At 32.1% G+C, this 19,568-nt stretch overlaps 1 protein-coding gene across 11 annotated transcripts in view; it reads right to left on the bottom strand.

Annotated features, from left to right (window-relative positions):
* Nucleotides 1-19,568, bottom strand: part of LOC145248297 (kalirin-like) — an 858,283-nt gene that overhangs the window by 583,371 nt on the left and 255,344 nt on the right. For all 11 annotated transcript variants that reach the window (XM_080110176.1, XM_080110182.1, XM_080110183.1 and 8 more), the window contains one exon: nt 9,502-9,624. In XM_080110176.1, coding sequence (XP_079966302.1) covers nt 9,502-9,624 — 123 coding nt within the window. The remainder of the gene's footprint in view (nt 1-9,501; nt 9,625-19,568) is intronic.

Here is a 19,568-nt window from a genome sequence, read left to right as displayed (position 1 = left end):
ATAGCACAGGATGGAGTTTGTACTCATAAGACAAGCACAGTGATGGAACTCTGTAGTGATGAAACAGGGGCTGGAGCTTAGCAGATGGTGTGGGAACTATTAGATTAAAAAGTTCTTTTACACCCTATTCAAGAGGTAAAGGCTCTTGGTAAAAGACCTTGTGGCCTCCAAAGCATCAAATTTTTCATATCTGCAGCAATATAGATTGAACAAAGAAAAAAATACTTTGAGCTTTATGCAATTGAATGAAGTGAAAGTCTAGGATTTCAGTTAACATTATAATTTTAACTTAGTTCAAATTAAACTCTTAATCATTTTGATTCATTTGTAAATATCGTTTTGTCGCTAGCCTGCGTTACTATTTAAGGCTTAGATATCTTAAATGGATAGGAGTTCATAAACTCAACATACACATTTGTATTCTTACGATTCCAACTTTAAAGATAATAAAAATGAATAAAAAAACATATTTCAATAGAGAAAAATCCATTGGGAAAAACTTTTTAAAATTTTAAATTATAGTTTCAAGTTAGTTCAATTTAAGTTTTATTTCGTAGTTATATTCACGTTTAGGCTGATTTAACCTCCGATCTTTTTCAGCCCCAGACTTTGAACTGAACATTGTATTTACACCACGGGAGTAAATTGTTTTTGTTACATTAGTCATGATTGGATAGAAAATTAAATGCTACTTTTTGTGCTGATCTTATTTTTAGCAAAGTTAAATCACAGGTGAGATCTTCAATTTAATTTGATACAACCACTCAACATTCAAGATTAATAACGATAAACGTTTCGACATTCACTTTGCTAACACAAATATCGTGATGTTCAATACTGTTAACAAGTTAGTATAGAAACTCATATCAATGTTAAAAATTAAAAAAAAAAAATCCTTTATCTTTAAAAAGAGAAAGAAAAGAAAAAGAAATATATTAAATTTAGCACAGGGCAAAATATCTATACTGAACGAAATGTTTAAATTAATATTGATTTTTAAAGATTATCGAACCTTAGGAATGCATCAGATCAATATTCTCAATTACTGACAATGAGGGTAGAATCTCATTACAAAAAAGAAAGAAAAAATAATAATAATAATCTCAATTTTCAATAAATGATTAAATCAGTGTGGATAATTATGTGCATATTTTCAAGTGAGATTTTCCCCCCAAGCTAATGATGTTCATCTGATGCGCAACAATGAAAAAGCAAGAATCTTTTAAAAATCCCAAAGTAAAAATGCAAAATGTAAATGAGCAGATAAAGAATTACTGTAATATTTATACTCGTTTAAATCAAGTTAAAATGGTGATTACCAATGCTAACCGTGAACTCAGTATGTGGTGTTTCAATCAGAGTTGCAGATTCAAAGGTTTTTTAGAAAGAGGTCAGATTCCTTCCAAGTAAGAATACTTATAAGGCAGAGTCAGATTTTTAATAAATCTGATTCCAATTATGACTGAATATAAGAATACGTTAAAATAAGGAATCAAAGTTGAAGATAGATATTTTGGAATTCTAGGAGTTCGAGTTGGAATTCTTGAAATCTTTAGAGTCAGACCTTATACCTTCGGATTCTGCAACTCTGGCTCAAATTTGATTTGAGATATTGCATTATCTTTAGGAAAGGTATGGCTCCAGCTTTTGTGTTCCTAATAAGCGAATAGTAAGACAGACTCTCACATCTTGATTAGGCAACTAGTTTGTATATGATAAAAAACTCCAAAATCATGCAACCTCTTCCTCCTCATTATCATCATATTCACTTTAATATCTGTTTTTTTTTTATACTGGCATGTGTTGAACAGCATTTGGAAATTGACTTCCAAACTTATCTCTGGTCAGCTTTGAACATTTATTTTTAAACCCCAAACAAGACATATTGCTACCTGAAATGTAAGAAGCTACTATTTGGGATTGTGTCTAACAGGAAACTGTGGGGAGTTGAGCAACGAGATGTCTGTTCACATTATATCTTCTGCAGGTAAGTACAGTCAGGGAAGCAGGAAGAGAATTCCAAAATCTAGTTGTCCGAAAAAGAAGAAATTATTAGATTTGAATTTTGAGGCAAAATTTTTATAGGCTAGATACTCTTCCTAACGTCAATCCAATCAGGTGACAAAGACCAGCATTTTTATCAAGAGATGATTGCCCAGCAAAGCTAAAGAGCGCTTCACCTACGATGTAATCTAATTATGAGTTTCAATTATTATAATTGCAAAATCAAAGGATAATTCAGCATAAACCAATATGTTTATTTTCTTATTTATTCACACACACTCAAAAATCATTGAAATTTTAATAAAATAGTTTATAGATAGTAAAAAGCAAAGCATTTCAAGACTGATTTTTTTTTTTAAACACTAAAAGGTCCCCACTTATTAAGGTCTAAAAGCCACTAGAGCATAAGGATTAATGAGATTGTCAGTTGGATGCAGAACACTATTATGAGAGGATTGGAAACTATAGATGGAAAGCACAGAATTTGATTAAGAGAACAGCTTAACAAAAATAACTTCAGCTGATAGAGAATCAAATTCGAACCTAAACGGCTCTCATCCTAGTCGGGTTGAACCAGCTTCCTCCAAAAGGAAGTTTCATGGAAATATCAATTTCTCAAGCGATCCCCAGCCACATTCATATTCCTGTCAGGGGAGATGATGACATTAGATTATTGCAGCTCTTGTGAGGAGGGGGGGGCCGATGTCCTCCCACATACAGCGCCTGGTATTCTCATCGCTTAACTTTGGTGATCTAACAAGAACATAATTATGCTATATGTACAGCTGATTTGGGGGGGGGGGGCAGGAAAGAGTAAATGGTCAACAATGACTGCAAGAGGTCTAGCAGTTAACCTTATCAAAATCAGAGTGCCAAAAAAATGTTAAACATGTCCACTTCAGCAAACCGGGGTGCCCGTAATCTCCATTAAAAAAACAAACAAAAAACTGCATTCTAAAATATCAAGGGTGACAAGGTAGGTTGACAATTTTTGAATGAATTATGAGAAGTATATTACACCTAAGAGTGTCTGAAAATGGGCCAGATGATCAGGGTTCAATACTCTTTCAAGTCTTTATTAGAAAAAAGAATGGTAATTGATATCACCTTTACAAGGTAAGGATCAAGGTTAAGTGGAGTAATCCATGAAAAGGAGTGTCACCATGTTCTACATTTCAGTGTAACAACCAATAAAAAAGGAGTCTTCGGATTGCTCTCAACCATGGTCGATCCTTTTATTCTTTTTATGCCTGGTTAAAATGGTGACATTTTTCAGGTGCAAGGTTAGGATTTACTGCAAATTAGGTTAACTCAAATAGCAATCTTTGTTTGAATGAAAGAAACAGAAGTTACCCCATATTAAATGGAGTACTGCTGCCATTTCTGGATGGGAGCTCCTCGGAGCACCCTATCCTGTCTTAACAATGTTCAAAACCAAGTAGGTGATGCCCTTTTTTCTTCCCTACAACCTCTTTCTCATAAGAGAGATGTTGCAAGCCTTTCTCCGCTCTATTGTTATTTTCATAGCAAGTGCTTGTCCGACTTGCAATCTACCCCTCTCCCCGCTTGCCAAACTTTCACAAAAAAAAAAACAAAACAAAAACACTCGTCTAGCTACTACAACTATCAACAGTTTCTCCCCACTATCTGTGCCGAAACCTATACCTAAATTCCATGAACAAAGTTTATTTCCTTAGCATTGCCCACCTGTACACTGTTTCGCTGGCTTGCTTTCAAGCTGACTACAATATGATCATCTTCAAGTCCAATGTAAACAAATTCTTGTTGCCTACCCCCTCAATAATTCATTTATACCACTTACTATTAATATGTTGTTATCCCAGTGACCACTACACATATTAACTCTTATTGGCGAGTGGCATTCGGGCCTTGATAAATGGTGACTATCATGTAAAAAAAAAAAAAAAAAAAAAGAAAAAAAGAAAATCATCCCGACCACTTTTTGAGAAGGTAAGTAAATGCCTACATAAAAAATTGAAATAGTACCATGTCTGCAGTTGAAGCCAAATTTAGACAAAAATGAGCAGGTTGACAATCGACATAGGTGAGAGAAGCTATTGACCAACATTCAAACACTCTTTCTCTATAAATAAACTTGAAGTGCTTAATTGTAATGCAAACATCTAGAATACAATTAACTATAGTCAGAAGTGCTAAAGAAATGACACGTTTTAAAAGAATTTCCATTTTGTTTACATCCAAGTTCATATGAATACATGAACAAGATAAAAAAAATGAGTTCTTGTTAAAAATTCCTGTTAAATTAAAAAAACAAAAGTAAATAAAAATCTGCATGACATACGTACCCATGCCAAAACTAAAATATAATATCATATTCCAAAAATTATGTAAATTGATCAAGTAGTTCTATTTTTAGAAAGAAAATCATTTTAAGCATTTAATAGGAATTCATATGGCAACATAAAATCTCACATGTTTGAATTATTGTCAACTTTTTTTTTTTTTTTTTTTTTTTTTTGGACAAGGCAGTCGCTCTTCTGTTACTCATAAAATATAAAATTTGATTTCCTTATTTGATGATTTATGTACATGATCTTTGGAGTATGATATTTTCGTTTTATCATATGCACATGATACATATTGTTTATTTTTTAATATACAAGTCAGTTCTGGACAAAATCCAAAGCTGCTATAATCTGTGATTTTATTTAATGTGAAAATGTATCATCACATTTGAAATTATAAAAAATACAAAAAAATAAATTATTTTCGAAATAAAAAGAGAACGGAAAAATAAAGTTTGGGGGTGAAAAAACTGAGTGGTAACCAACTAAGTAAAAATCAGAAGTGAGTAATCTAAAAGCTGGTAAAGTCGATGATTTGTATCAAGCGTGAAAACAATGGTCATGACCGAATAATCCATACATTTTGATAACACTCTGCCCGAGAAGTATTTGAATAATGTATAAAATATAAATCTTAAATTATCTAAAAAAGGTTATAAAATCTCAATTCGCATCAACTATCATTATGAATTTAACATATAAAATTATCTTGTAAGAATTTCAAAGTAAGACCCAAATAACAATCAGTCTGGCATATCATTACTTGATTTTGACTAGCCTATTATTTTTTTCCTTTTTCTATGTTATTAGCATAAATATATTTTATTTTTTTTAATAATTATTCCAGCTAAGAAAACTATTAGAAGGGAGAAATTTTTCTAAAATATTAAACAAAAATTAAGTACTAAGGTATTTCCCTTAATTTCTGTAAAAATAAATATCTAAAAACACATTTTTAACCTTTAAAAGAAAAGTTTACACATTAATTACATATTAGTAGAATCTGTAGAAATTTTTTTAAACATATAAAAAAAAAAAGAAAAAAGAAATAACGACAAATTTAAAATAATTTTTTAGTAAATTCTTTTTTTTTTTTTTACTTTTTAAAGTTAAAAGAATTAATTTTAAAAATTAACATTTTTTTTAAATGAAAATTCAACACATGACACATTGTTTTTTCTTTTAATAACTTTCAGTATAAATTATAAAGGAACGCATGTTGTGAATTCACTTGCACAGTTTTAAATTTTAAAAAGAATTTAATAAAAAAATTGTCCAAGGAACCTATATCTAAAATTTCAAGTGTTTCGACCCAAAATTGGCCAAGGAGTTTGGTAGAGTTCTTAAAGGTCAAATCGTTGAACTTTGTCCCTTTAACAGCCAAATTTCTGGCCGAAAACTGATCAAAGATTTTCCCAAATCTCACTATCCTGTATATCAAATTTCGAGTCTGCAGACTTAAAATTGACAGAGTTGTTGCATAGGGAAATGTAGACACACAGACACACACATTCACTTTTATAGATATGGGTGCTCGGCATTGCCCGGGTATTTGGAGGTGTATGTTGAGGTATATATATAAAAAAATAAAAAAGCAGTCAATTTTTTTAATTTCGACCCCTATTATGACCCCTTAAAATTTATTGTTTTGGGCTCAAATCAAGTTATTAATTAAGTTAGATCCATGTCCAAGGAACCTATATCTAAAATTTCAAGTGTTTAGACCAAAAATTGTCGGAGGAGTCTGGTAGAGTCTCAAAGGTGAAATCGTTGAACTTTGACCCCGTAATCGCCAAATTTCTGGCCGAAAACCGATCACATCGATTTTCCTAAATCTCAGTACCCTGTATATCAAATTTTGAGTCTGTAGACTTAAAGTTAACAGAGTTATTGTGTAGGGAAATGTAGATACACAGACGCGTTCACTTTTATAGATATATAGATAGATAAATGTTATTAGAGGCAAGATAAATAACTTCTACCTATCTGGATAAGTTTTTAGTGCTTTTATTTAATGTAAAATGTTTACCCGGTTTGAAAAACAAGTACTGTTGAGAGCTATGTTAGAAAAAAAAAAAAATGGCCACAATGTCTCTTTTCGTCTTTTAGGATTTGATAATGACTTCAAAATAAGAAAAACAAAATGGTGGTAAAAATCCAACCAATTAATGTTTGTGTGACATATTTGTTTTTTTTATCTGTGGATTGTAAAACAAACCCAATAATTTTATTAAGAATTTTTTTTATTTTTTTTTATTCACCCCTCCCCCCAGCTATGCCACATAATTTGGTGTTGTTTTATGGCATATCAACCTCTTTTGGAGTATTTAATGCTGAATCCAATAATTTCGGAAAAAGCTTTTATGCTTCAAATTTTTTTCTCTCTCCAAATATTTATTCATGGAGTTTGGTTTGCTTGCTTGTTTTACAGCATATCAACCCTTTTTAGGTTATTTAATATTGAAATTAGTAATTTTGGACAAAACTTTTTACGTTTCATTTTATTTTTTTTTTTTAAATATTTATTCATGCTGTTTGGTTTAGTTGTTTTGTAGGGGGAAATTTTTGTTCTTGATTTTGCAGAACATGATTCAGTTTTGAAAAAGAAAAGAAAAAAAAACAATAACGTCAATATTTGGTGCATTTTAAGTAAAGAAGCCAGTATCTTCAGACAGCCTGATTAGTTAGTATAAGATATGGATCAACAGAGTGGGCATGTTAGATACAAAAAATTATTTCCTGGTATATCCATAAACCAATCCTCTTAACGCTTCATCAAGACACTATATCTAGTCACATCTCTATGTACTATCAATCCCAATACCAGCTGAATGATTTTAACAACAGTGTGACCATTGAATAAAGGAACATATCACACTAATAGGTTTTTTGGTAAATACTATGTACATTAGAACCCTGGGATACGGTGGCCCTAGGATATGTTTTTTTCAGGTTACAATGTGGAATACAATGTTTTTCCGGTCCCTGGTTACGGTATTTGCCCCGCCTTACGATGTTATTTATAATGTTATTTAATTATATACACGTGTATTATATACTGTACTGTATTTTGTTACTAATTTTTTATGCTATATCTAGGAGGTTCTCCTGTCCTAATTTGACTTAGCATCACATCTGATAATCTTATAACAATCAAGGCAAATCTGTACAAATAGAGTAACGGCAGAGCAGAATCAAAAATGTAAAACTTTACTAAACTGAGATTGTCTAATTGACGTGTTAGGATAATTTGTAGCAATGGGACAATTCCAACATTCTTCCCCTGATTTAGTATTAAATTCCTGATTCCGATACAATTACTAATTCTGATTCTTTATAAATCTCTTAATATTTAACTTTAAAGTTGTTATTTTTTCTTGATTACAATAAAAACACATGTTAAATGTGTATATATACATATTTTCTCAAATGTAAAAATGCCTTTAGATTTTAATTTTACTGGTAGTTTAAAATCAATAAATATCTATTATTTTATTATTACTACCAGCAGTGGAAGATTTTGTTTTAAACAAAATCAAATAAAAAAAAAAAGATAATTAAAAGGAATCGTTTTTGGCATTGGAAAATAGACAAATTTTTCTGATTCTGATACCCCTCAAAATTTTTATTTTTCTGATTAATCGTTCCAACACTAATAGTTTTTCTGTTTGCAGATATATTTTCAAATTCTTAAATGCTAAGAACAATTAAAAGATACATTCTTTGAAAAGTTTAGTTAACAAGTATCTTATTATTAAATAAAATTATTTCATCACGACTCAGGCTCACAAAAACTAAAATAATACTCAGAACCGAGTTTAAATGTCAGTCATTCTCAAAACCAGTTTTGAGGGATTTAAAATATTGTCTTTCCTCCCGCTCCAATTTCTTTTCCATATTTTCCTTTTCTTAAGGGATTGATGTCAATTAGAGGCCAACCATTAAATTATCACAAAATAATTTGGTAAAGTGTATTATTTTTTTTTTTAAAGCTTGGGGGAAGTCATTCAATCTTACAGTAAAACAATCCTCTAATGGAATGGTTGTAACATTTAGGAGTTTGGAAAATTATTTATTTCCTTATGTTTTTAACACTGAGCACACAAAGGTGTAAAAAAATTTTTAAAATCTGATTGGGATTTTGAATATTCACATCCTTGAAAATTTCATATTAAAAAAACTGCACAAATGGAATGGACTTTAAAATAAAAACAAAAAAACAAAAAAAAAACAAAAAAACGTATAATTCTGAAATCAATTTGTTATTGCTAAAAGCATCAGGTTGAGGAATTATTTTCATTTGTGCATTGTTTTCAACAGCGAGCAATCAACCATATCAGATTCACAATTGATCATCATGATGTTAAAATTTTTCTATGCAGGCTACAATATTTGATTTGTTGTACAGTAATGAATGTCAGCATCAGCAGCCCTGCTGTTTTAACAGCTTCAGCAACCATGGCTCTCCAAATTGTAAAGCAATGGTAATCTTGCGAAGACAAGTTAAGGTAGTTTCTTGTTGCTTTCCGTCTTGATTCAGAAATGCGTCTACCCCTAGGGAGTTAAACGTGCCCCCAGATACCAACCTGGAAATTTCTACAATACATACAGCGCTTAACCTTCCCAAATGGTCACCTGTCTGGTACTGCCCAGGCTCATCGTTGCTTAACTTTGGTGATCTTGCAGGTCAACATGATTGTGGCAAAATGAATGAACACAAAATGTTTAAAACGTTATCATAACAGCAAAATACTTGTTACTTTTGCATCTTGCATGCTAAATTTCGGTGATGTCAGTTTCGGCTTGACCAGCAGTTGATGTAAACAGCCAGAATATGCCGAGTGCTAATCAAATTAAAAAAGAGCTAGGAAACAGAAAATATTCATTGGATATTAATTATAATGGGGGGAAAAAATAATGGAGAAACAAAAGACAACAACCTACCACCGTAGTTTCATAAATGGTTTCATTTTTTTATGTAAATGAACATTTTTTTCTTTAAATAAAAACCACTTGAATGAATATTCTGCCCATTTGTTAATTTTTACGACACGTTTTTAATATCAAATTATCACATACAAGTACCCATTTTATTACATAACTATCATTTGTTGTTATTTATTGAATTGCATTATGTATTAAAAAAAAAGATAAATAAATGATAACCTACCTGGCCAACGGATTCAAAATGTTCATGACTCTTTTGTAAAGCCTTGGCCCTTTGTAATGTTTTTCCAATGGACGTATTCTTCCTAAGAAATACGTCTCCATGGTTGTCAAGCCAGTCAATCACCTGAAATAGAAAATAAAGTTATCTTTTTCATTTGCTTAGAAAACAAAACATGCTTAAGACAGCGGTTCCCAGCCATTTTTTTCATACAGCGACACAGTAATGATCTATTTAAATCTTTGCGGCACATCTTCACAAAAACATGGACACACATTTCACTCAAAACTTTTTTACAATAAAATTATAAAAAATAAAGACCATATAAGATTTTTTATTCATATAAGTCATATCAGGTATTCAGTATTCTTTTATAATTAAATTTCTTTCTGTTGAATCTTTAATTCTCAATGCATAAATATTAGATAAGAAATACCTACAAAGAATCTTAATATTGCAAACGAGAAAAATGATATAAAGCATAATTCTTACCAATATTTATAAACATTAAGTTCAAAGAAGAAAAAAAAATTTTGGTTGATACGAAAGCAGTTTTTCACCTATAAGAAATTGTAACTTACATCTATAACTTCTTTGTGACACAACAGTAATCGTTCCACTGAAGCTTGATATGCTGTGGTATGGTGATTGAGAACCAATGCTCTTAGGCAAACTGCAACATATCAACCCATTTCAAATGTTGAACACATTCAAGGTTTAAGTTTTTAAAATTTATTCAAGTATTTATTTTTGATTTTAACGAGTTATGCAGCAAATATATTTGTATACAAGCAGATGAAATATGTCTATGCATATGAACGGCAAGAATTTACATTAGTTTGTATGACCGTTGAAGATAAAATCAACTGCGCGTCACCATGTTTTTTTTTTTTTTATTCAGTAGTTGATCCCTGTTAGATTTTAGTAGGGCAACATTGGAGGTATGCTAATTAACGATTATCATGATTGTTGTAATATTTGTAAAAATAGAATGTTATCATAGCAAAATATTTACAGATAAAATTATTTATGTTAAAATGTTTTAATAGAAAAGAATGTTAGAACACAAACAATAATTTAAAATAAGATTGACCTCTAGAGTCTGACGTGGAGATTATTTTAAAGGGATATGGACTTTAGGTAGAGTTTTGAGGAAAGATACTACTGTCAACAATTTTCCCCACTCTTTATCTGTGCCTAAATCCAAACGTAGATTCCATGAGCAAAGCTTCTTTCTTAGAACTGCACGCCAGTGGAACTCCCTGCCGCTTGCCTGTTTCCCACCTGACTACAACTTGGACGTCTTCAAGTCCAACATAAACAAACTCCTGACAAACCGCCCCCTTAAGTAAAACACTATCAAAACCCCCAATACTAATGATTACTACAATACTATCTCATTGATTACTGTACACGCAATAACCCTTATCCCTGAGTGGCCTTCGGGCCTTGATAAGTGGTGACCTACATGCAAAAAAAAAAAAAAAAAAAATGATATGGCAGTCAAGAATCGGGAATAAGAGAGAGCAGATAGTGTTGGCTCTCAGTAAAGAGGATCAGAATGCATTAGTCTAGGACCAGCGGCAGCTTTCCAATGGAGAAACCATCAGTAATAAAAGTTGCTGAAAAGCCGACCCAAGATTTATTGATTCATTGAGATGAATCGTCTTTGCAGCTTTTTCAAGGATCCATCAAACATGATCAGGGACGGACCAGGTATGTTTTTCTGATTAGCCCAATGTCACAACCCCAGAGAACTTATTTGTCCCTTTTGTTGCATGTCCATTGTTAAAATGTATTTGTTGTAATTTTTATACCGTTGGACAATAAACAAGTTAGACATGCATACATAATATACACCCTGCCATGTTATAATGAACGAATATGTAATATTCATTCTGGCGCCATAAATTATACAGAACGAATAAGAGACATGTAGACACATGGACGTTTTTTAATAAGTAATTAAATTTAATAAGTAATTAAATTTAATAAGTAATTAAATTTAATAAGTAATTAAATTTAATAAGTAATTTTCGCATTCATTGCAATTTTCTCTACAGCGCCACATTAAAAAATAAAAACGATTCTGTATCTAACTTGGTCCTCATGGTGATCGATTGTGTGTATGCGTGTGGGGGGGGGGGTAAATAGAAACTCCACACTCTAAATTTTGGGTCTCATTACGTGATGAAGTTTTAATATCATACCAAGGAGAATAAACTAAGTAAAATTAGTTTATGATTAAAACAGGTTTAATATAAATTAAATGCTATAATTATGAACAAATCTACACGGAAAAATATGTTAATAAATATTTAAAAAAGAAAAAAAAAATCTTTATCAAATGTTGGGTACTCAACCAAAACCTGACCCATGGTTGCATCAGCATCTTCCGTTAGTTTATGATGGGTAAGCTGTCGAAAAAAGTTGATGGGATTATCCAATCAGCAATCAGTTAAATAGGAAAAACAGTTCTGATACGTTTTTGAAAAAAAAAGTTTTCAATCCTAGCTGTTTCCATGAAAATAAATTGTTTTTATTGTTACAAAGAATAAAAACAAAATCAAAACATTTTATTAAAATTTTTGTAGCAAACAAAAAAAATATTTGATTTTCATTCATAATTTTTTTGTATGTTTTCATTAAAAGAAACTTATTTCTTTGAATCATTTGTTTCAAAAAAAATTTTTAATATACTTTTCTGGAGAAAATTAAAATAATTTGTATATAAAACTAGCATGGCGCTGCCCGGGTGTCGAGAGGTAGTATAGCAAAACTATCGAGCAACCAACCCCTAAAAACAAAAAATAATTACCCTTGAGTACCTGTGCAAGAAGAAAAAAAAATTAGCTGCAGTAGCCAAACTCTAACCTGTAACGCAAAAAATGAAAGAAAAAAGTGAAAAAAGCAAACACGTTAGCTGTCTCGCCCACAGCACACTTATGACATCACAGGCCTTCGTCTTTTAAACATATGTTGAGATCGCAACTTGCAAAAAGTCAGCGCAAAAACTGACTCCACTTCCAAAAAAGATGGGCCAGTTGACGGTCAAAGAATTAATATTTTTGGCTAATTTTGTCCGTGTTCATTGCGGGTGTCAAATCAGATTTTGGGTGACATACAAACGCAAACACAAATTTTGCCTTTTATGTAATAGAAGACCTATGATAAGTCTTATCTTATTGTGTTAAAGTTTTTTCAACATTTTAAATTTATCATTTGGCAGTGTTCATATTGACTTTTTTCTTCTGCTTACAATAAACTGTGTGAAAATGGCGATGCAACCCTGGGTCAGGTCCTGGATCTGTACCAAATGTTTATTACTTTGATTCATCATCATCAATTAAAGGTCTGTTCTACATGCTGGCACATGTTATTGGACATCTATTAAAAAATTATTTCCAAACTAATCCATCTCTGGCCAGGTCTGTATTTATCCCTCTGATGTAGCTTGTTACGCATGATTGTGTAATTGCCCATCATACCCAATCAAAGTCAAGGGCTTTCAGAACAAATTGTGATTCTATCATAATATACCCCTATCCACTCTATTTTAAAAAATACTTCTTTCCTCTCGCCATCTAAAACACAAATGTACAAGCAAACATTCCTGGTCTTCAGAATTTTAGTATTACATAGGTGTGCATGAAGGCGAGGAAAGGAGGAATATTTAGGCTATCGACTGAGGTTAAAAGGTCGAAGTTGGGAAATTTGTACCACATTTTTAAATAATAGTCATTTGTTGACAGACGTAACAAATTACAGGTGTTTCACCATTGACAGCCTTGGAGGAACTTTTCCCAATTCCATAGAATGAGTGTCAAAAAGCTAACAATTACTTTTCCTAAACCCTAACACCGACCGACGACAATGAACACCACCCTTCCCCCACCACGACTTGCACACATTTTATTTTTAGGTGTCCAAGCTAAACAGTTTCAATTTAATTTTTTACAAAAACAAAGTTAGCTTTCACATTGTCATTAAGGTTAAGAAACAAAAGTCAATAGACATAAGTTTTTGTTTTATTTTTATTTTATTTTTTTAGACTCTTATTCATCCCAAACAAAGCACAGTGCCACTTGAACGTAAAGGGCTGGAACCATATCTACAGGGACATTATGTACAGAGTTGAGCAGCAAAATATCTGTTCACGTTACTCATCAATGTAAACTTCTACATGCCAGTATAGTCAGGGAAGCAGGAGACCGGGAGGGAATTCCTAAATCTAGTAGTTTGAAGGAAGAAACTATTAGAGTAGAAGGCTTTCCAGCATCTAGAAATCTCTACAGTGAAGTGTGTGTGTGTGTGTGTGTATGTAGGGGGTTGCTTGTTGGATCAGTTGGAGGGATTCACGTGGAGAGCGTACAAGGCTACAAGTTCGTCATAACACATTCCATTAAAATACTTGTAAAACAGTCACGGGGGTGCAATATTGTCACACAAGATTAAAATGGTTCGATCTGCAATACTCTATAATCACCACGTTGTATTTATCAAAGTTTGCAAAAGTGTCTCATTGTTATGAACCCATCTTGAAACAGATATTCCACATGGATATACTATTTATAAGAAAAGTTAGGATGCTTAAAGAGTACACAACCTGAAAAACAGAATCTTCTGTTTTGATAAATAGGAACACAATGTTTTGTTTGTTTATTGAAAAAAAAAAATATCCAACCGCCCCCCGCCTTACTAAAAATTGACCTTGTGACAAAACAAAATGACTCTGGTTTGTTATTTGCTTATTTACAATGAGTGCATGTCAAACCGGAATAAACAAAGTCATATTTTATCTTGCTTATTTTCTGGAGTCCTTTAAACCTAATTGATCTAAAATTTGTTATCTTATTTGTCCTGTACACACCCAATGATGTCACCATCTGTGTCTGATTATCTCCTATTTGTTTTAATGGAGAATGTTATCCATTAAATCAAAGAGAGAAAGGGAGAGTTTTTATATATGGGATATCTATGATATAAATTTCAATTGTTGGTTTGTATAAATGTATGTCTGTCAAAACTTGACAGACACAACGGATCCTGATGATATCGGTATCGTTTTGAAGCTAGACGTCTTAAACGACAAATATCAAAAAATTGGCCCAAAACATTCATTCCTTCACCCTCAACTCGACAGTTTTCTACAAGGAAGGGTCGGTTTTTGTGTAACCATTTTCGCAAGTCATCGTATCAGTTGGATTGACTACGCTTAATTTCAATATTCAAAACTTCTGGACGGATGTTGGAAACAACGGCTAAGACGTCATTTTTTTTTTAAAACCTTTTTTCTCCTTTGTGTTACAGGTTAGAGCCTGCCTGCCTGCCTGCCTACTGCCACTTTTTTTTTTTTTTTTTTTTTTTAACACCCCTGCCTACTATTGTTTTGATTCTCCCCACCCCGCTACTACCACTTTTTTTACCCCTCTCCTTACTACACCACCTATACACACCCCGGCAAACAAGAATCTCCGCTACTGTTGTTTAGACCCCACCCCCTCCGTCCCAGGTTTCTTACTACACCACCCAAACACCTGGGCAATTGTAGTCATTATCTCCTATTACTTTAGTGATCAATAGCTTTTGTACAACAAGTTATATATAAAATGTTTTGTAATTCAAATATGCCAGATATTAGTTCATGTTAAACTCCAATTTTTTTTTTCAATTAATTTCTTTTAGGTTAATATTTAGTCCTGATAACTACCATTTTTACTACAACAAAAATTAAAATTGTCTCAGTCTAGAAGGACTTCTCTTCATTGACCAAGATCAGAATAAACTAAGTGTAGCATCAGAACAGATACTACATTTTACTCATAACCAATTTATTTAGTTAAATAAATTTCATTCAACTTAGGCATTGCACTCCGTTTGATCTTGGAGGTAAAGGGGGGGGGTTAAAACTACTTGAGTCTCAATTTCAAAAAATTTTATTTTCCAATACACACACACATATATATATATATATATATATATATATATATATATATATATATATATATATATACTAGCAGTTCAGCCCGGCTTTGCTCGGGCCCTATGTACTGTTCATAACTTTATGTGCATATGTACAGTAATGCCTTTCTATATAATAGATTTCCTTAACTACTATAGAGAAAATTTAGTAGAAATTGCAGAAGAAAATTTTTTTAAACTTTGACCCCAATTTTGACCACTTTTTGGTCTCAAATCAAATTAAAATGTTTGACCCATGTACCGGTAACCTATATCTAAAATTTCAAGTGTTCAGACCAAAAATTGGGGGAGGAGTTTGGTAGAGTCTGCAAAAGTCAATTATTTCAACCTTGACCTCTTGGCAGCCAAATTTTCGCCCAAAAACTGATTAAAAAGCTTGATGCATGTCTGAATATCCTTTATGTAAAATTTCAAACGTTTAGACCAAAAATTGGCTGAATAGTTTGCTAGAGACCGCAAATGTAAAATCTTTTGAACTTTGACAAATTTTCGGCCAAAAAACAATTAAAAAGCTTTCCCTATGTCTGAATACACTTTATGTAAAATTTCAAATGTTTAGACAAAAATTGGCCGAGTAATGTCGTAGAGACCGCAGAGATAAATTTTTTTTTAACTTTGACCCCAATTATGACCCCTTAACATTTGTTGTTTTGGGCTCAAATCAAATTATAAAGTTAGATCCATGTCCAAGTAACCTACATCTAAAATTTCAAATGTTTAGAACCAAAATTGACTGAGGAGTTTGGTACAGTTTTCAAAGGTCAAACTTTAACCCCATAACAGCAAAATTTCTGGCCGAAACCCGATTAAAAAGATTTTCCCAAATCTCAATACCACTGTATGTCGAATTTCAAGTCAATAGACTGAAAATTAACAGAGTTATTTGGTAGGGAAATGTACACACACACATTTTCACTTTTATAGATACTAGAATTTCAGTCTGGCGTTGCCCGTGTGCTGAGAAAAAAAAAAAAAAATGGTAGTAGGAAGGCAGGCTCGAACCTGTACCACAAAGGAGGAAAAGAACGGGGGAAAAAACCTGACGTCTTCGCTGTTACGATCACCATCAAACCGGAAGTGACGTAGGTTTTAATTAAGGTTAGACAATCGAAAGGAGAGGATGACTTTAAAAAAATATCGGTGAAAAAAGCGACCCCCCCCCTTTAGAAAAGTGCCCAGTTAAAGGTGAAGATGTTAATGTTTTTAGCCAATTTTTCGATATTTGTCGTCTGAAAGGTCGAACTTCAAAACGATACTGATCTTGTAAAAACCCGTCGCCTCTGTCGAAAGTTTTAGGCAGACATACATACATACATACATTTATATATTGGTAACTCAAATTTTCGACCCAAACCGATTAAAAAGCTTGCCCTATCTCTGAATACCCTTTATGTAAAATTTCAAATGTTTAGACCAGAAATTGTCTGAGTAATTTGGTAGAGACCGAAGCGGTCAATTTTTTTTTTACATTTGACCCGTGTTATGACCCCTTAACATTTGTTTTGGGCTCAAATCAAGTTCTTAAGTTAGATCCATGTCCAAGGAACCTATATCTAAAATTTCAAGTGTTTAAACTCAAAATTGGCCAAGGAGTTTGGTAGAGTTCTCAAAGGTTAAATTGTTAAACTTTGACCCCTTAACAGCCAAATTTCTGGCCGAAAACCAATTACAAAGATTTTCCCAAATCTCAATACTCTGTATATCAAATTTCGAGTCTGTAGACTGAAAATTGACAGAGTTATTGTGTAGGGAAATGTACACAGACACACACTTTCACTTTTATAGATATAGATTATAGTGTTGAAATGATCAATCGGAAATCAAGAAATTCAGAACTTTTAAGGAATCAGAGAAAACTGTGCCTACTTTCCAATGCCAAAAACAATTCGCGTAATGTCTTATTATTTAGTTTGTTTAAAATTTAATTTTCCATTACTGATATTAAAGATAAAATGGTAAATGTGTATTGCTTTTAAGCTATAAAAAAAATTAAAATGTATAGATTACGGTAATAAAAAAAATTTTCTTTTTTTTTTAAACTCTATAACTAAATATTTAGTGATTTTAATAGAATTGGTAATTAAATCGGAATCTGGAATTAAAACAATCAGTAATTGTATTGGAATCGTCCCATCACTAATAGATTTTATAGATGGGAAGATCTACAAAAACCCAAAAAGCATGCAAAATAAGGAACCCAACAAAATGTTAATGACAAAGGTTAGAAACGCTCTCCCATACCTTTGTTAAGTATAAGACTGCTTACTGTTTTCCAGATCAACTGAAAATAAGCAGGTCCATCTCTAAATGGGAGTGGGGGCTATGAGGACATCAGAAATAAAAAGATCGGGATGGAATATGAGGATGGATGATGCCCTCCAAGATAGAAATAATTTTTGGAGGTGGTCAAGCCTCAAGTGTAGAGAGTGGGCAACTTTGGAGATTTTCCATTACCAAAAAATGACAATTAACCAGGTCTAATTCATTACACTACCTAAGAGTCTTTTTAAATAAATTCTTAAGAATGGGTTCCATAGAGCCCAGGGCTGCACATGCTATGCTTAGGGAGGGAACATGTACTCGTACTTGGCTCCATGATGGATGCATAAGCTTATGTCATGCACCTACCCCCTATCAAACTCCATGCGATGTAATCTTTTCCAATCACATTTGATCTTCTCTTAAAGCTGATGTTCAAAGTACTTTGTTCCTAGCCAAAAGGCCAAGAAATATTTGTTTTATATTATCCTCCAAATTTTAAGAGTTTCTGGAAAATTCTAAATATAGTAAATAAAAATATTATTTTTTGAAAGTTTCTGGAATGTTCTAAGTTGTGGTGTTCCATTTGGAGTGTTTCTGGAACTTTCCATTTACCAAAACTATAAGAGAACACTGAGAGTGCCAACTCTACAGTTAGTGTCCTTACGCCACTCCAAGTTGTCAGATGCTGACTAGATTAACTCTGGCCAATGTTTCTTAGAATCCAAATCCGGTTGAAAGGAATCTTATCAAAAGAATCAATCACAACCACCCTCAAAGAAAAACTGAACATTTGGTAATTATAAGATTTTCTTACTTTTTCTCTGACGAAAGAAATATTAATTCTCAAATAACTCATCCTTTCTTGTAAATGTAAACTAGACTGAATTAAGAACTTGCTTATCTCCCTTAGATCATTTGTAAATATTTTTGTTTTTACGTTTTTTTATAAATTTTTCTTTAAACTCTGGGTTTTATTTTTTTTTATTTTTTTGTTTAGTTGCATGTTTAATACTCCTAGACTCAAGCATGTATCAAAAGGAAGTATTACAAAATGGAAATGTTGGCAATGTCTAAAAATAAAATGGCTGCCGAGTTCGAGTTTTCTGTAAACTGGAACTGAAAGACATCCTTACTCCATACATAAATTACATAAATTATTAAGATAATTAATTGTAAGGAAAATTTGATTCGCTCCAAGAGTTTTTATATTGAACGACAAAATCCATCTTTTAAACATTTCCATTTCCAACTATAAATTGATTGCAAATAAAGTAAATTTCAATGTGCATAGTAAATTATACATTTCATACCTCCAAGAATTGATTATAAACAAATGTTTGGCAATTCACTCAACCATTCTGAAATTGCCAGACAGCTTCATGAAAAATTGGAATATTGTTTATTCTTCTGTGCATGAAATCATTATCATAAACATCATTTACAAAACTTGTTAAACACATTCTAACTCAGAGCTCATTTTCTTTTAGGCAGCTGTCTCTACACATTACTGGGAATGTCTATTACAAAATAATGGTAAATTAACGGAACAATACTTCTGAATCTTATAAAAGGCAAAATTAAGAAAAATATGGAAATATTTGGAATTTCAAGTGACTTGATTTTGTTCAATAAAAGTTTCAAAATAATGCTGCAGTGTTGTTTTCTTTAGGGGGGACAAATTTATCATTCCACACTATATACTAGATTTCCTGAAATCAATATGATTTGTTCAGTTAATGATCTGTGAGCAAGATAAAAAAAAATTATGAAAGATCCGGTCAACCCTAACTCTTTGGTTTGATGGGTGATGATCATTTTATAGACCT

This window comes from Euprymna scolopes, chromosome 26 (genome assembly GCF_053919585.1).
Source record: "Euprymna scolopes isolate OS-2025 chromosome 26, ASM5391958v1, whole genome shotgun sequence".
NCBI lineage: Eukaryota > Metazoa > Mollusca > Cephalopoda > Sepiida > Sepiolidae > Euprymna > Euprymna scolopes.
This window is presented reverse-complemented; position numbering and strand designations above follow the sequence as displayed.